Source organism: Pan troglodytes, chromosome 3, assembly GCF_028858775.2.
Source record: "Pan troglodytes isolate AG18354 chromosome 3, NHGRI_mPanTro3-v2.0_pri, whole genome shotgun sequence".
NCBI classification, from domain to species: domain Eukaryota; kingdom Metazoa; phylum Chordata; class Mammalia; order Primates; family Hominidae; genus Pan; species Pan troglodytes.
The window spans coordinates 154,715,279-154,734,517 of record NC_072401.2 but is presented as its reverse complement, the minus strand read 5'-3'; the positions used below and the strand labels follow the sequence as shown (position 1 = coordinate 154,734,517).

At 46.0% G+C, this 19,239-nt stretch overlaps 1 protein-coding gene across 3 annotated transcripts in view; it reads right to left on the bottom strand.

Moving 5' to 3' along the window:
- Positions 1-18,688, bottom strand: part of FHDC1 (FH2 domain containing 1) — a 43,476-nt gene extending 24,788 nt beyond the window's left edge. The window contains exons 1-4 of one of the 3 annotated variants that reach the window (XM_016952389.4): positions 18,601-18,688; positions 11,374-11,998; positions 1,446-1,507; positions 688-790 (exon numbers count right to left, since the gene is read on the bottom strand). In XM_016952389.4, the coding sequence (XP_016807878.2) occupies positions 688-790; positions 1,446-1,507; positions 11,374-11,871 (663 nt within the window). In that variant the 5' untranslated portion in view covers positions 11,872-11,998; positions 18,601-18,688. Of the gene's footprint in view, positions 1-687; positions 791-1,445; positions 1,508-11,373; positions 11,999-17,124; positions 17,322-18,600 lie in introns of those variants that run through there. The other 2 variants (XM_016952387.3, XM_063809103.1) reach the window with 2 other exon arrangements.
- Positions 18,689-19,239: the final 551 nt, after the last annotated feature.

The following is a 19,239-nucleotide window of genomic DNA, read 5'->3' as shown; positions in this document are numbered from 1 at the left end:
ATTTATTGAGCTCCCACGTGCCAAGTGCCATGTTAGATGCATTAACTAGGATTTCATCATCTTGACAATCCAATGAGGTCAGCATCATTATCCTCCCTTTACAGGTGAGGAAACTAAAGTTCACATGAGTTAAGAACCTTGCCCCATTTTCTCAGTTAAGGGAATAGCTCAAATCTGAATCTAGATTCTCTGACTCCATAATCCATGCTTTTTCTACCAGGTCACTTTTTACTTTTATGTGAGAAAACTCTGGCTCTGGGTAGGAGAGTGCCCTTCCCATGTAAGCATGTGAGCTTTTTTTCTTTCTTTTTTTTTTTTTGGAGACAGATTCTCACTCTGTCGCCTAGGCTGAAGTGCAGTGACATGATCTTGGCTCACTGCAAACTCTGCCTTCCTGGTTCAGGCAATTGTCATACCCCAGCCTTCTGAGCAGCTGGGATTAAAGGTGCCTGCCACCACACCGGGCTAATTTTTGCATTTTTGGTAGAGACAGAGTTCCATCATGTTGGCCAGACTGGTCTCAAACTCCTGACCTCAGGTGATTCATCTGCCTCTGCCTCCCAAAGTGCTGGGATTACAGGTGTGAGCCACTGCTCCTGGCCTTCCATGTGAGCTTTGACACACTTAAAAATATTAAGCTTTTATGATCACTCCTAACATCTACAACTCATGCGCTGAATTTCTTACCTCTTCTGACTCTGGCAAAAACTTAAGAAATTCTCGCAAGGTCTCTGATCCATAATGCTCACTTTTTCCTTGATGAATATCTTCTACAATGGACCGAGGAGACCTTGAAAAGACAATGAATCACATTCCGTTTCACGTTTGCTGGAGTGCCAACAGAGGTGCAAGCCAGTGGAAATTAAATCTCCTCCACCCTCCTTCCCACCCACCTCCTTCCCAGTCTGGCTGGCAGTTTTGTGTGAGTGCTCATAACAGCCCCACTGCCTCAAAACAGGGAACCCAACACTCCACTCAAGGGCTCTTCACCCAGAGCACCATCCTTGGGCATCCCAAAAAGGCTGAAAGCAGCAACAACCACGGGGAGTCTCTTTTGTTGCGAGAAAAATAATCCTCTTTGGTCTCACTGAAACCCCTGCGCAACCTTCTCCTTATACTTCAGAACACAAAACTCTGACCGCTATTTGACTCATCAGTCCAACCTCCACTGAAGGGGCGACACTAAAGGTGACTCTAAAGGTGTCCCTGATGGGACAGGCTTGAATGGATGCCCTGGGGCAATTCTCCATATACTTCAAGCCACTATGTTATGTTTCCCTGAAGAAAAACAGCAGAAAGTGACAGTCACTTGCAGACACATCAAGCCCTGCGTCTAAGAAGGATTTGAAGGTGTGAGGAATTTGAATTCAGCTCAGTCACACCCACAGACTTTGATGCTGACAGCAGGGATATGACTAAAATTTCAAACGTGTGCAAAATCTTACTTCTTAAATTGCTTAAGAAATATCCCAATGTTCATGCTCCGTTTTGCGTCCAAAATAGTAATCTGGAAAAAAAAAATAAGGACACATAGGATTACTAAATTCAAATAAAAAGAGATGGAGAAAGAAGATAATTAAACCCGATCAAAATGCAACACTAATTTATCAGAGAATAATTCCCAATGTATAAATCTGGTGATTAACAGATATTCCTAACATAGTTTTACAAATATTAAAAGATTATCATCTCCCCAAACTTTCTACAGTGGTATTATAGTTCCTTAAATGTAATAATAACACATACCTACTTTAATATTATATAACTTTTAGTATACAGATGGTCCCGACCTATGATGGTTCAACTTATGATTTTTCAAGTTTACTATGGGTTTAGTGGGATATGAAATGCATTTTCTTCCTTTTTTTTTTTTGAGACAGCGTCTCGCTCTGTTGCCCAGGCTGGAGTGCAGTGGCACCATCTTGGCTCACTGCAACCTCTGCCTACCAGGTTCAAGTGATTCTCCTGCCTCAGCCTCCCGAGGGCAGCTGGGACTACAGGCACGCACCACTATGCCCGGCTAAATTCTGTATGTTTTGTAGAGATGGAGTTTCACCATGTTGTCCAGGCTGGTCTTGAACTGTTGACCTCAAGTGATCCACCTGCCTCGGCCTCTCAAAGTGCTGGGATTACAGCCATGAGTCACTGTGCCCAGCCACATTTTCAACTCAGAATATTTTTGACTTACAATGGGTTTTTAGGATGCAGCCCCATCGTAAGTCGAGAAGTATCTGTAAAGTCAGTCATCCTTTAGTATCACAGGGGATTAGTTCCAGGACCCCTGGGGATACCAAAATCTAACGATGCTGAAGTCTTACATAAAATTGCATAGCATTTTGCATATAATCTATGCACAACCTCCTGCATACTTTAAACCATCTCTAGATTACTTGTAATACCTAAGACAATGTAAATTATGTAAGTGGTTGTTATACTGTATTTTTAAATTTGTATTATCTTTTATTGTTGTATTGTTATTTTCTACTTTTTTCTGAATATTTTTTATTCATGGTTGGTTGAATTTGAGGATGCAGAATCTGCAGTCATGGAGGGAGGACTGTAAATATACACTTTAAATGTTTTAAATTTAGCAATTTCCTCTTAGAATAATATCACCCGCATTTAAAAGCCTCAATTTAGAAATGGATGTCTTGGCCTAACAAGAATCACGTGAGATTTGAACTGAGAAAATAAAAAACAACTCTGAAGATATGGCAGATTGAGTCCCAACCCTGATTTATGGACGTAAAAGAACCAATAAAGTCATATTTCAGAAACATCATTAAATTTTTTTCTAAAAGAAAAATTTCATTTCATTCAAAAAGTTTACATGTGTCCAATAGACCTTTTAGGAGGGTGTAAGGTAGTGTCCTACATTTTATTTACTCACAATTTTAAAACGAAAAATCTTGTGCTGTATACGTTTCACCAAGGCTAAGATACTTTTTTGTTTGTTTGTTTGTTTTTGCATTTTTCTGATCTCTGGAATCAGGATGTGCCTTACAATACATGGCATCTTTTTATTTAATGAAATATGGGATAGCTATTCTGTCAAAACCCAGATTGGGCTGTAGCAGGTTTTCACTGATCAAAATTTCAGGTGGCTTTATCAGACTAGAAATTAGAACTTTTTTTGGCTGTTAAATACAGAAGCCATTTCTGTCTCTGGGTGTAAACATCCCGGCTGCGTGGAGGAAAGATAACCTGAAAACTGCTGCAGTTTTTTCCCGTTTGTTTTTTGGTAAAGGGAGACTAGCTAAAATAGGAATATTGTTATAATGCTCTTTCTTTCCAAATGTATGTGATTCACTGTGAACAAAAGAGAATCAGGTTTCAGGCTAAATTCCTGATCTCTGGGTCAGCTTCTGAGTTTATAACCAGCAGTGAGACTGTTAACCAATGTTAATGTCACTTCCTGCCTATAAGGTTAAATTTTTACAAGAGTACGGTTGCCTTCTTTTGAAGACTAATCTTTAACAGTCACATTATTTACTAACCTAGGGGTTTATTTCATGTTAACACAATCACCTGCCAGCCATAAAATAAAAACTCCCAAGCTGAAAGGGCAGCCTCCTTATAGGAATCCTATCTAGGGACTGCAGTTCAAGTTCAGTGTAAAGGGAGGAGAGGAGAGAAAGAAAGGGTGGGAATAAAACCTGTCAAACTCAACACCCTTTAAAAGGTCATACCAAAAAAGGAATCTCAATTTATTAAGACAGAAAACTGGGTTCATTATAATTAATAAATTAAAAGGCCATGCATAAGAATCTGTATATTGATATAGTTACACAGCGCATTCAAAGAACTTCCTCTGCATTCACCTAGGATGGATAAATGACTTGTTTCGTATTCCTTTCATGAAAGTGCCACCTTCTGCTACATTCAACCCTTGACTGCAGTGCTCTCCCACACCCCACGTGAACCAAGCCCCACGCTCATCCTGTTCACCCCTCAACCCTCTGGGACTCTCTTCACTCAGCCTAGATCCAGAGACATTGCTGCAGGAAAAGTGAAGGAGAAAATTACTCTTATGGTCTCTACTGGACAGGTAAGGAAACTAAGCCTCATAGACATCATTTTATAACTTTCCCAGAGCAGTGTTGAACTGATAGGTTAGCCTGGTTCTCTCTGACTCCTTTTCACTCTAGTTTCTGTGGGTTTTCATACTACTGAGCTTCCTATAGAGACGTAGCAAATGTTCCCTACCAGCATGGTGCTTGCATTGTGAGTTTTCTCCAGGAATGGGGGCAGATGTGTAAGAAGCTATACGTGTGCCTGGCCAAGTCCCCTGGTGACCCCAGAGCTGTATCTGAGAGATGACAGATGGGAATCATGTTCTCCCCAGTCAAGAGAGCCTCCAGGGGCCTGAGCCCTGGCCCTACAGGAGCAGCCCACGGTGCCCCAACACAGGGGCAGCCCAGCTGTAGAAGCAGGCGTCTCTACAGCTCAAGCTGTGTTTCAGAAACAAAGAGAATTGGGTGATATTCCTAAGGGAAAACCCGAGCTGGCTGTAACTGAGCACCTTACAGGAAAAACAGAGCCCAGCACTTCACCCAAACAACATTAAAATGAGACAACTGATATCATTCAGGGACAGTCCCACTCGCTCCAGGCATCCTCAGATTTGCCTGGTGTCTGAGGAGTCTCTTTCTCCACTTTATCGCATTCGATCCTTCCAAAGCAATGTTATAAGAGTGACTGTTGAAGTCCTTTAAAGAGGGTTATCACTGCACATGTAAATTAGCTTATCTCACTTCCCAAATGCTTGCTCTCTCAAAGCTGGGCCATTCAGAAACAAAGCCGGGTCGGGTTGGGTGGTGTTTTGGAATCATTCAGAGCAGTGGAATCTGCACATGGGATCCCAGTGGGACTCACTGGCTGCACAAGCTGACAAATCAGAGGCAAGAAACTGCCCAAAGAAGAGGGATAAACAAACCCAGCCAATGAGTGAGCTGCATCATCCCCTCCCTCCCACCAGCTCCAATCAACCGGTAATTACTCCTCTGGTCACACCAGGACATGCAGGCAGGACCGCCACAGAAGTCGGTGCCACGGGTACAGTCAGCATACTGCAGAGTTCGTTAGCTCTTCCCCCAAAATTCCTACCAAAGAGTGGCAAACAAGGCAGCTTGAAATATAAGGTAATGAGGTAATTAACGCACTCAACTCATTTCAACATTTCAAGGATTTCCTGCTAGGATGCGAAGGGGGCCTGGGCTCTACTCACAGTTTCCCCGCAACTGCCAGGGGGCCAGGGTTGTGCTGATACCCACTGAAACAGTCAGCAGCACTATGCCACTCAGTGAGGCATGTGGCTACACCATCACTCTTGCTAAAACCTCCAAATCAGCTCTTCTAGTTTATTCTACTACAACTTTTGTAGTTTCAATTCACTTCATCAATCCACTACAAAATCTGCCTCCCATATCCTTTGAAGGAAGAAGAAACTTTTTTTCAGTTGTGGTAAAATACAAATAACAATTGCCATCATAACTTTTTATTTATTTATTTTTTTTAGAGACAGGGTCTTGCTCTGTCACCTAGGCTGGAGTGCGGTGGTGTGATCATAGCTCACTGCAGCCTCAAACTCCTGGGCTCAAGCAATCCTTCTGCATCAGCCTCCTGAGTAGCTAGGACTACGGATGCATGCTGTCACGCCTGGATAATTTTTAAGACTTTTTTTTGTGGAGATGAGGTCTCACTATGTTGCCCAGGCTAGTGTTGAATTCCTGGCCGCAAGCTATCCTCCTGTCTTGGCCTCCAGAAGTGCTGAGATTACAGGTTTGAGCCACCGTGCCTGGTCCATAACCATTTTCTTCTTCTTCTTATTATTATTATTACTGAGACAAGGTTTTGCTCTGTTGCCCAGGCTGGAGTGCAGTGGCACTATCTCAGCTCACTGCAACCTCCAGCTCCTGGGCTCAAGCAATCCTCCTGCATCAGCCTCCCGAGTAACAGGGACTATAGGCACGAGCCACCATGTCTGGCTAATTTTTAAGTTTTTTGTAGAGATGGGGGTCTCACTAAATTGCCCTGGCTCCATAACAATTTTTAAGAATACAGTTCAGTGGCATTAAGTACATCCACGTTGTTGTATAACCATCACCATCATCCATCCCCAGAGCACTTCATCTTGCAAAACTGAAACTTTGTACCCATTAAACAATTAACTTTCAGCCCAGTGCGGTGGCTCACACCTGTAATCCCAGCACATTGGGAGGCTGAGGTGGGCAAATCACTTCAGGTCAGGAGTTCAAGACCAGCCTGGCAAACATGATGAAACCCCATCTCTACTAAAAAATACAAAAAAATTAGCTGGGCGTGGTGGTATGTGCATGTAGTCCCAGCTACTCAGGAGGCTGAGACAGAAGAACTGCTTGAACCAGGAGGTGGAGGTTGCAGTGAGCTGAGATCATGCCACTGCACTCCAGCCTGGGTGACAGAGGGAGACTCCATCTCAAAACAACAACAACAAAAAACAATTAACTCTCCATTCCCCTCTCTCATTTCCTGGCAACCACCATTCTACTTTCTGTCTCTATGAATCTGGCTACTTTAGGTACTTCCTATGAGAGAATCATACAGTATTTGTCCTTTGCGACTGGCTTATTTAGCATAATGTCCTCAAGGTGAAGGAAGAAACTTTTAAACCACTTTTGTTTTTTACGTCAAAGGGGGCTTCTTTACCTACTTGAGTAACACTACATAGTGGCTATTTCCATCCCACTTCAAGTCCTGAAAAACAAAAATGTGAAGATCTTCCTCTATCCTCCAATATGGACCTAGCTTTCGGGTTTTGATGGTTTTTCATTTTCTTTTTCACTTTAGTTGGCTGTCAATTGGAAATTGTCCTCTCTCCCAACTTTGGGGAAAAAAAAATGAAAATCCAGTTGAAGCACATTTTTTCCCAAATGTATTTGAAATGCTCTATCTAGTTCTACAGTTCTGGACTGTGAGCATATCCCGAAATTCTGGAACATACCGGCATCATAACAAAAGGTGAGAATGACTGACAGCTGAATTATAGTGTGGGAGAATAAAGTATTTATTACTTGTCATAAATTTAGGAAAACCAGTCTTCCTTCCATCCTTCCCTTCTCTCTCTCTCTCTCTTCTGTGGTCTTCTTTTTCTAATTAGCCATTTTACTTATTTCCTAGATGGTCAATGTTATATTGCTACAGACATCATAGTGAATGATCTGAGGTGTTTCAATATTTGTGCTTTCTTTGTGAGCCCCAATTTTGATCTGTTGATGCCTCATAAGCTGATCCCTTTGTGCTCTGGGTTCAGTTCTGTCCAGTTCAGTAACCTTTTGTTTCCTTTAGAGGATACCAAATGGCTAAGATACAGCCCTCCCCTTAAGAGCTGGTCAAACTGTAGAGGCAGACACGCACACCCTCAGCTAACACTGGTGGAAGGCTCCCAGGAGGCCTGAGGAATGTCAGTAATAGAGGGTCAGGAACTACAGAGCTTCTCAGGGGATGGGATCAGCCAACTCTGAGAAGAAGATGAGTTTGAGCTGAATCTCTCTCGTCTCATCCCCAGTAATATGTCTTTATTTCTAATTGCTTTATTACAGCTTAATTATTATTATACCATCATATCTACAGTCTCTTTGAGTTAATTTTTAGTTAACAAAGATACAAGGATAGTAACATTTCATATCTTCCCGTACTAAATGTCTTTTTTTCTTTTTTCTTTTTTTTGAGACAGTCTTGCTCTGTTGCCCAAGCTAGAGTACAGTGGCGCGATCTCCACTCACTGCAACCTCCCCCGCCTGGGTTCAAGCGATTCTCATCCCTCAGCCTCCTGAGTAGCTGGGATTACAGGCATGTAACATCATGCCCGGCTAATGTTTGTATTTTTAGTAGAGACGGGGTTTCACCATGTTGGCCAGGCTGGTCTCGAACTCCTGACCTCAAGTGATCTGCCTGCCTCGACCTCCCACAGTGCTGGGATTACAGGTGCGAGCCACCGTGCCCGGCCCTGTACTAAATGTTCTAACTCACTATTTAAATGTTGTTCTTTCTAAGTTCAGCCATTCTCCAATCTTCCCTATCTTCCAGCAAATTTCTTCCTCACGAGTACAATGGAACTTATTAGTATACGGCTTTAAAGTATAAGCCAATCACATAATGTCGGGCTGTTTCTGTAGGAGGTTATGATATTTCAAGGGTCATAATCTGTGTCTGGGCAAGTCTGAACCTCCAGAACTGCAGCCTGTGTTGTAATATGGTGATGCTGTGGCTCCGGGCTCAGGAGCAGTCCCTCTGCTGAACAGGCTGTGGAGGGAATTCTGCAGTCCACACAGACAGATGGTAGGACTATTACTTTTGACCCTGGACTCCGCTTACTGCAAAGTGAATTGGAAGATTTATTACTGATCTTTGTTAGACAAGAACCCTGCTGAGTTCTAACTTCTTCAGAAGAAAATTGAAGGAAGAAAATAGCATGTACCATATTCTTTTACTGTAAAAAAGTATATATAATACTTCTAGCCATGCTACAGATAACATGAAAATTGAAAGTAATTCTGGATAATCTCTGTTATGTGACAGCATTACCTAATGCACTTAAAGGGATCATTCTCAACTATTTATCATACTTGAATACTGAAGAGTTGCAAAGTTAGATTATCTTATGATACACAGTCATGGTGATTTAATTTTTCTTTCTAGTATGCTGTCTCTCAGACTAGGGCCTACAAGTATTAAAAGCAAAGATTTTTGTACACCCATATACACAGCGGCATTATTCACAAAAGCCAAAAGGTGGAAGCAACCCAGCTGTCCATCAACAGATGAGCGGATAAACAAATGTGGTCTACATATACAATGGAATAGTATTCAGCTTTAAAATTCTGACACATGCTACAACACGGATCAACCTTGAGGACATTATGCTAAGTGAAATAAACCAGTGACAAAAAAGACAAATATGATATGATTCCATCTACAGGAGGTACCTAAAGGAGTCCAACTTATAGAAACAGAAAGTAGAATGGTGGCTGCCAGGGGCTAGGGAAAGAGGGGAACAGACAGTTCTGATTTAACAGGTACAGAGTTTCAGTTCCGCAGCACGAAAAGTGTTCTGGAGAGGGAAGGTGGTGATGGTTGCACAACAATGTGGACGTACTTAATGTCAACAAGCTGTTTAAAAATGGTTAGGCCAGGCGCAGTGGTTCACACCTATAATCCCAGCACTTTGGGAGGCCGAGGTGGGCGGATAACTTGAGGTCAGGAGTTCGAGACCAGCCGGGCCAAAATGGTGAAACCCCATCTCTGCTAAAAATACAAAAATTAGCTGGGTGTTGTGGCACGCCCCTGTAATCCCAGCTACTCAGGAGGCTAAGGCATGAGAATGTCCTGAACCCAGAAGGTGGAGGTTGCAGTGAGCCAAGAGTGCACCACTGTACTCCAGCCTGGGTGACAGAATGAGACTCTGTCTCAAAAAAATAAATACTTTTTAAAAATGGTTAAGATGCTAAATTTTATGTTATATGTTATTTCACCACAATTAAAAATAATTTTTAAACCATTTAAAAACATAATTCTTAAAAAACAAGTTAATGACAAAAGTGTAAAAATCTGCATAGGGTGCAGGGGTGGAGGAAGGCAAGAGAAAGATTATTTTTTTCCCTGAATTTCAGATCTGGTTTAGAAATGGACATCTCTGCTTCTATCATAGTTGAGAAAAGATGCCACACCCCTGCCACTTTCCTCTCTCTCTCTCTGAGTGGTTCTTAACCTCTCTTTAATGTGGAAACATAAAGCAGCAAGCTCCCCTTAGCCTCTTGAAATTTTCCCAATTCACAAACGATGCCACCTATCTAGCCTGACAGCTGCCTCCCTGGGACACGGTGAGCTAGCCCTCTTCTATTACAGGTGCTCTGCTGAGACACAGGCCTCATTTCCACATGGGCCCACCCAATAATTACTTCAGTATTCCTGAATTTCAGTAAAGAGAGCTGGGAGACAATAGTGAGAAATGACCTACTGTATAATAAAGAACCTCTGTTGGGAGCTGGGGCAAAGGCCAGGGTACTAAGGAAATGACTTCTTGCTCCTTCCAATATTGAAAGGATACTCCAGCAAATAAAAGGACTTTGCATAAAAAGAAGAGACAGGCAAGCCTGTGTTCAGCACTGACGGCACTAAGCGTTTCTCATGAAGATTTCCTTCTCAAATTTATGCCATAGTTTACACTTCAAGAATTCTAACCCCAGTGTTTTCTGCATTTCATAAAAAATAGACTCTTGGCTATTTCAACAGCAGATCACACAATCAGCTTTAAGGGCCCCCCAGTGAATTAGTGGAGAGAAGGAGTTAAGAGAGAGAAAGAGAAAAGAGGTCAATATTGTTGGCTCAAGAATTCAATAATGCATGGAGCTGCTACTCCATCCCAGGGCCCTGCCTACTCTCTTATCTAATCAACTCCATCTTTGACCTGTTTTCTCTGCTCCTTTATGACAGATTTTTAAATGATGAATTTCTGTTGTCTTTCTCTGTTTTGTTGTTGTTGTTGTTGTTGTGCTTTGTGTGTGCGTGTGGGGGGGCAGCATTCTTTCCTTTTTATTTTTATTCATTTTTTCTAGCAGGTAGAGGTTTCTTCAAGTTTCTAAACTGACAATACTTATAAATGTAATTTTTGATGCAGTTTCTGTAATACATGGTGATCTGCAGCTCTGGGGTCATGCTTTCAGTTAACTTCCTGTAACTTAATAGCTTTATTTTTTCTCAAAGTAACATATTTAGTGTTAACTAGAAACATCCTTCCTACACAATCTCTCTGAAAACAGCTTTATGCTTTGTCTCTTTGAAAGCCTCTGTTCCCCAATGGCCATAATCTAGTTCAGAGATCTGAGGAATGAAGGCCATCTCGAAACACTTGTTATATAAAAACTAGAGGAGAAAATAAGGGTAAAATCCTAAGGATGGACGTCAGCTGATGATGCTATTTAACAAAAGGTAGTCTGCCCCAGTCAGCTCTAGTTCATTCCAGACAACCAATTTTAGAAACTCAGTTTTTGTTTCAACCGAGACTAACAATCCTGGACTTGAGCAGAATTCTCCAACAGGGGAACCTTCAGCAGATGTGCTAGAGATAGGGGCAGTGATCCCAAATAGCATGTTCTCTGCATGAGGTCATAATCCACCAGGGCGTCTGGGAGGATACAGCACGCATACTTCTTACACTTTCTCAATACTCAGCTCAAGCTCATCGTAAAGACCCTGCCTAGCATTTCCAAGGCAGATTCGCTTGTATTATCTCATTTCTTAGGGGTGTCTAGCAATTATTTGAAATGTACACACATCCCAAAACACAAAACAATGCAGTGTGTGGAGGATTAGCCCTCCACCTTGCATTCTTACCTCTTCTCGAGCTTCTCTGAAGGAAGAATTTAAAGTTCTTCCTCTCCTAGGAAGGGAAGACTTGGTGGTGTCTTCCTGCTGCCCAAAGAGTTCCTCAATGGTCTTTGTATCAATTTGGTAGTGATGTTCCTGCCTGGCTGCCAAGGTCCAGATGTTGGTTTTGCCTCGAACTTGCTCCTCCGGAATAGTTTTCCAAAAAAAGCTTCTCATCCGCTTTTTCTTACCAAGGTGGCTGTAGCCGTTCATGTGAGTAGTTGGGGGTAGGCCTGGTGGGGGAGGTGGGATGGGAGGCTCCCCAGGAAGTGGAGGTGGTGGGGGTGGAGGAGGGGAGGAAGGACACTCTTCCCTTGAACATGAACATGGTGGAGATGGAGGGGGTGGAGGAGGAGGTGGAGGAGGTGCTGGAGGAGGTGTCTGCCCAATCATGAATCCAGGTGCTGTGGCAATATTCCCATTTTCTTTATCACTGACCAAGGAGACACAATTCATAACATGCATAGTATTGTTGCCTCCTATGGAGATAATTTCTTGGCCTTGGAGAAGAAGACACAAACATCAAACTTGTGTAGCACTTTTTCACCTGCTATCTGCCGCCAGAATAAAGGGCAACTGTCCTCTTCCAAACCTAGCAAGATAAAATAAATATCAAATCAGTTACAAACAGTTTCGCATCAGCATTTCCCTTCAGAGGCTAGTATCAATCCTCCCATATGAGTTGGATATGAAAATCAATGAGGGGCAACACATCCCAAGTTGCATTACAAGGACCCAACGCTTTTCTAAATGTGAATCAAATTTTACTACCTGGAAATTCTGCCGAAGAAATTGCAACAAATCCAATTGGAAACCTTATATTAATCAACAAAGCACATTTATATTGAGAGCCTGCTATAGGCCCAGTAAGTATTGCTCACTTTATGAATAAACTACTTGTTTACTAACTAGTTCGTTCTCTTTGGACAATGGTTGCCCAACCCCTAGGGAAACTGCCCAAACTGCTGAAGCATTAGGCATTAGTGACCCTACCTTTTTCCAGTCTGGACATGTCTCCTACCAATCAGTGGGTCAAAAAAGACATCTTGCACCTTGGACGGATAAGACAGGGCATTTGGAGATGATATAATAATGGCCTAGCTCATTTCCCTGGAATCAGGGCCACCATATTTATGCTCTACTTGGTGATGTGGCTTTCCCCCAAATAGAGAAAAGAACAGCAGATATGAAAAATGAGATTCCAGCCCTAAATCAAGCTTTACTGCTTATAGTTTTAGACAAGTCACTTTGCCTCACCAGACTTCAGTTTTCTCATTTGTAAAATTAGGAGAACACATTAAATGACCTCTATCATCTTAGATTCTAGTTAAGCCACTCTTTGGAAACCATCACCTACCTCTTCTGCTTCTGACACTTTTAGCAAAGAAGAGATACGCCCAAGGACACGCTGCCCATGTCACATCTGCCACATGTCCCTTATACACAGTCACCAACTTACTTTAGTGGGTTGCATTTTTATGGAACTTCACGTTTGTTTTTCATGCTGGGCTGTTACTGATCTGATGTGAAAGAGAGGTCAAAACTACTAAATTTCTTCAGATACGAGAACAGGTAAGTGGGGGTGTAGAAAGGACGCCATGCAGGCTATTGAGTGAGTACCCCAACTAGATGGGAGTGTGGAAAGGGGACTATTTCCTCCAGATCACAAAGGGCCATACACAATGGCTTTTTACACGGCACTTCGGGGTGTAATTATCTTTTTACAGCACCACTGTCAAAGCCCATACTTACAAACACAAGTTGATGAAATAATTTTAGACTACACAGAAGTAAACAATCTGATCTCACAAATTCAAATATTACAAAATGATTTACACAGAACTACATCCAAAAGGCAGGGCTGCCTTGGGAATAAGAGTGGAGATTCTAGGAATAGACTGCTTTTTCTCAGAAAGTTCTGCTACTTTCAAGATGTGCAACATGAGCTGAGGTCGGTAACGTCACCTACATTTCAGCATCCTCATCTACAATATGAGGAAATACTTGTTCCATTGGTTTGTATAAAAATAAAGAGCTAACACATGTATGGTCCTTACCAAGATGCCTGGTACATAGTTAGCTATTATTTATAACAATAACAAGCTGTTATCATATGTGCATATAATTTCCCTTTATTTTCACAGGCATTACATTTGCTTTAAAATATGTATTGGGTTTATAGATAAAATGCCAAGTTACCCCTGGCCGCTAGGAACAAACTTGTAATAATTCCATTCTTTGCTACCAAAGTTTGTGAGAGCTGTCCTTTCACAATGCTTGCTGATCATCTATTAAATTGTCTCCATATTACAAAAGCAAATATTTTAATGAAACATTTGAATATTAGAGTTCTGAAAACTGCCTCTATATGGGAGGAAAATGGCATCTCCAGCTATTAATTGGATACTTTAAAAAATCATTTTAACCACTTTTAAGTGTGCAATTTAGTGGCATTAAGTACATTCACGGTGTTGTGCAGCCATCACCACCGAATAATTTTTAAATCAGTAAAATAGAAAATATTTTTCCAAGCTGACATACAGCTCACTTGAGATGTAACTGGCTTCTAGAAAGAGTTTTCATAATTATCATTAGGGGCATAACTAGGCTGTTTTCATAGTTGGCACCCTTAAAGCAAATGACTCATTGTCAATTACAGTTTATAGTTATATTTGAACTCTTCTTTTTCAAGACTGTGCAGGTAATTTTGGCAGTTTATCCTTACATATTTTAAAATACTTCTGTACATAAAATATCTCATGTATAGAAGAGCTGTTAATCCTCCAATTTACCTCCAATTCCAGATATGCTGACTTATTTATAGATCATCCCTGTTAAGAATGGTGATAAGCTCAAAAAGTCTCCAATCTAGAAAGCAGTAACTCATTCAGTGCTGTATATGGACAGATGCGCCACTAAACCTCACAATGCAAATACAGAGATACTGACAAAGACTAAGGAAGACTATATACTCCAAGGTTATGCAACCTCACTGTCTCCTAACAACAAAGCCAGAAAGGTGCATGTTTTAGTACTGTGCTTTGCAAAGAGGAAGTACTAGATAAACGATTGTCAAAGTAAAAAGTGACACTTGTTAGCTCTGCATTGGGATGATTCTAACCAATGCCCCATGTAAAAGAATGTTATTTTTAAAAGTTAAAGGAAACAAAAGAAAATGTACAACACTGTCCCCGGTATGCTGTCTGATTAATTTCTTCCCAGGGTAACACACAAGGATCCTAGCCCCCCAACGGCTTCTAATGAATAGGTTCGCCAGCAATGATTAGCCAAGACGCTAATGCTTTTACTACCTTTACTCCAATAGGGTTTCCCCCTGGGCCAGGATGTCCAATGTGAAAGAGGTGGCAGGAAAAGTGGAGTACAGACAGAATTCTAACCCTTTCCATAGCCACATGGAAATTAAAATAGAGAATACACAAAAGAACGATGGATTTGCTGCAGTACTGCCCGCAGTAGAGATGCAAACACACACTCTCCAGGTACACTAGGAGAACGCAGGTGATGCTGCAGCCCTAACAGACCACACTGGCTGCCTGTTTCTCACAGCTGACAACTGCCAGTAGGGACAATGGGATTAGCCCCCACTCTGTCTGGAAAATGCTAAGTAGTCCCATCAATCTGCCCCTGGGCAGACAGAGACAGGCCTGTATGTAAGATCTCAGCTACAGGTTGGAAACCTCAGCAACAGGATGAGGTAGCTGCTAAGGCTGACAAGTGCCCAGCTCTGAGTAAAATGCAGAGCTGTCATGGCTGGGCTCTGAAGATGGGAATGTCTCCTCAAGTCCCCTGAGTGCTACTCATGACCCATCAGAGTTGTGTTTGAGTGATGGACTCTCCCAAGGAGGCTGTAGCTCAGTTGAGCATCTTCTAACTATGTGAAATTTCAACAAAGCGATGCTGTGATCACGTACTTAACTTTTAGTTAATTGGCAGACAAAAAATCTTAGAACGTTCGTTAAGGGTCTTCAAAGCTGCCCCTGGCCCCCTCCTAAGCTCTCTTGCCTAAACAGCCCGCTGTACTTTTTCCTTGGTGTCAGAAACACCCCTAGAAGTTCTAGTCTCGGCCAGGCGTGGTGGCTCACGCCTGTAATCCCAGCACTTTGGGAAGCCGAGGTGGGCAGATCACGAGGTCAGGAGATCAAGACTACCCTGTCCAACATGGTGAAACCCGTCTCTACTAAAATACACACACACACACAAACACACACTCAAACACACACACACTGAAACACACACACTCAAACACACACACACACACAGTAGCTGGGCGTGGTGGCGCGCCTGTAGTCCCAGCTACTTGGGAGGCTGAGACAGGAAAATCGCTTGAATCAGGGAGTCGGAGGTTGCAGTGAGCCGAGATTACGCCACAGCACTCCAGCGTGGCGACAGAGCCAGACTCCGTCGCAACAACAAAACAACAATAACCAAAAAAAAGACGTTCTAGTCTCTTGAGGGGAGCCAAGAAAAGAGTATGTAGGCTTCATCTCACAGTATATTTAAGGGGAGAGCATGTTCCTGGACGTCAGTTTGGAGCTCAGGGCTTTCCTGAACGAGGACCAGTGGTCCTGGTGCTCAGAATGAGTGGTTCTGCACCAGTGGTCCTGGTGCTCAGAATGAGTGGTTCTGCACCAGTGGTCCTGGTGCTCACAATGAGTGGTTCTGCACCAGTGGTCCTGGTGCTCACAATGAGTGGTTCTGCACCAGTGGTCCTGGTGCTCAGAATGAGTGGTTCTGCACCAGTGGTTCTGGTGCTTAGAACGAGGGTCTTGGTGCTCAGCTGGTCACTCACTCCTTTGGTCAACAATAATCAAAAGGAACATCAAGGAAAACCTGCCAGAAAACCTTTCCCCTTGACTCCTGGCATGTGCCACAGATGAGGTGGGGGCAGGAAGGGCTGGCCCACATGCTTCTGATGACAAACCAGGGCAGAGCAAGCCGAGTTTGGAGAGCAGAGGTAGAGAAACACACAGCCCTATTTTATTGTATTTGGGAGAGAAGAAAAGGATGGGGAAAGTACGGACAATTCTAAACTATGGAATTTTTACTCTCACTCCACTAATTCGGGAAAAGGCTCCTCCACCACCACTTATCTTTCAAAACCTTTCTTGATTATTAAACACAGAATGTCAGTCGGTACAATTACACAGTCGGGCCAGAGCCGGACCGTCCAACTCTTCTGTGAGTTCCGTCTGCCTGTGCTCCAGGCAGTAGTGAAAGAACCCAGGACAACGCGTTCCTAGTAAGCGCCTTCAATCTGCAGCACAATGTAAATATTCATAGGCGCCCGAGACCAACACCCGAGAGCAGAGGAAAAACGCCTGTATTTGAATGTTCATTTTCAGTTTCTCTCACTGTCCCAAAACCAAGAAAAAGAAAAAAAAAAAAAAAAAAAGCACATGCGTGCCAAAGGATGCTCTAGAGAGAGGGAAGGAAGCGCCGGCCGCTCCTTCCAGGAAGACAACTGTGGGTCAGTAGAAGGGGGTCACAGACGGCCGAATCTCGGAGGTCGTTTCTGTCCACACGGAAGTTTGAAAACCGACCATTAAGTACGGAAGACATTCGGCCTGGGGGGTCCTGGGACACCACTTCTTTCAAGTTTGGATACGTAGCAGTTCACCAGCTCTCCGCGTTAGACAGCTGTCCGCAGCCTCCTTACATCCCCAACCCGGCACCCCGGTCCCCGCCCGAGCCACTCACCAACAAGCCACCGGCTCAGCCGCCACCGGCTGGGCCGCAAATCCCCGGGGAGCCGCGCTGGGGTCAGCAAACTGAACGCGAGTGGGCGGCCCGCGGGCCGCGCGGAGCCCCAGCCGCGTCCTTATCAGCGCCGGGCAGAAGGGCGTCGCGGCGCGAGGGTGGGGCGCCGGTGCGCGCTGAGATCGACGCCCACACGCGCCGCGCCAGCTCTGCGGCGGGAAGAGAAGCCGCGGCCTGCGGGGCGGGGACTGCGGGGCGGGCGCCCAGCGCCGGCGTTGCACGACCCTCGGCCTTCTGCAGCGCCGACTGCTCTCCCGTCCGGCGGCTGCAGCTGCTGGGTCGGCCGCCGCACCCGCTCGCCCATTCCCGGCCCCTCCAGTTGGGCGGGGGTCTTGGCCCTGCCCCCTCTCCCCGAGGGGCCCAGGCTGGAAAGCCCACGCCCCCCACGCCACGCCCCCCGGGGCGCCAGCCCCTCTGCGGGGGTTTAGCACGCTGCACCCAGAAGTTGGGTGGGAGACGGCTAACTAGGGGAGGTGTCCGTGTGATTGAAACGAAAGGGGGGGTCTTCCGGCTCGCAGACACCGGTCTGCGGCGGCCGCGCGCTCCCAACCCACCCGGAGCCTCCGCCGCGACATGTTCCCACGTCCCCCATCCAGGTCGCAGGCGCGGGGGAAAAGCCTCACGGCCGCACTGCGGCTCTGCCAAAAGGGAGCCGGATCGAGCCGCTGAGAAAAACAGAGGGGAGACTCCTGGCGTTTGAAACCGGTCAGAACCCGCTCTCCAAGAGCTGGGGACACCCCTTGTTTGGAGGCTGATCCCCAGCCCACCCGCTTCCTCCCCCTCCCCACACTCCTGCAGGCGCGGGGCGCAACTTGCAACCCGAACTTCGCGCGGCCGGAGCAAGTTTGTCGGGGCGAGAAGCGCCTGGTCCTTGGTCCGCACCACCGCACTAGGTCCCCGCCACCGCCCCACCACTGTGTCAGGGGCCAGGCGTGGCCCCTGGCTGGCTAGGGAACCGAGCGCGGCGCCGCGGCTGCGCATTCCGTGCGGGACGCCGCTGTCTCCCAAGGGTCGGGATAAACTAGGGGGCGGTTGATCTGAAAGTCTTAGCCACGACTAATAGTCAACCGCCCAGGTGCGACCCGCAGCAGCCTGGCGATGCAGCTCGTTCTCCAGACGCGGGTCCACACCGGCGGGTCCTCGCCTCCAGGGACCGATCGCTGTTCTCCGTGGCCGGGTAAGGGCGGCCGCCAAAGTCACCGGGGTGGATGTGGAGGGAGCTGGAACCTCCTCTCCAGCTTTCCCGGTGAGGCTCGGAGGAAGCCGAGACCCGGCACCCATCAGCCGCGCTTCTCGGCGCCTCAGCCTCGGGTCCCGGACAACACCCCAACCCTGACCCTCCCGAGTGGCGGGGCTCCAGCTCCCCGTGTCCCGCGCCGCGGTCGCCCCCGCCTCGGCCGCCCGACCCGCACTCACCCGCGGCCAGCGTCCCCCCCGCTCCCGGCGCGCAGACCGCTGCAGCCTCCCGCCGCTGTGTCGGCGCAGCCGCCTCCTCCCGGTCACTGCAGGCCCAGCCACCCCGGAGCGCGAGGGGGCAGGGCGGGGCGGGGCGCGGCGCAGCGGCAGCCTCAGGTAACAAAGCTGCGGCCCCGCTGCTCCTGGCCGGCCGCGAAGGGCAGCGCGCCCTTTCCTGCTCCGCCCCTCCCTCACCTCCCTTTCCACCCTCCGCGCGCCACCGTCACCGCCACGCGCTCACCTTCACCTGCGCGGGGCCCCGGGGGAGACGCCTCGGGGCACACTGCTTCCCGCACCCGAAGGCTGGTGCGGGGCTAGGCCGGGGGCCACCGAGAGAAGTAGGGGCGGCAGGAGAGGGAGATAGCTGGGCTGCCCAGAAGAGCCAGGTGTCCTCGGGGAACGGGCGAGAGGAGGCGCCAAGCTGGCTTCTGAACCTGCAAGTGCCTTTCACAAAGGAGTCTTTGCGGCAGCCTCCCAGGCACCGTCTCTTGTGCACACGGGCGCGCACACACTCTTATATACACGCGCGCGCACACACACACACACCCGCACACGCCCCCCGACGCACGCGCCAGACCACCCTCTGCCCCAACACTTGCT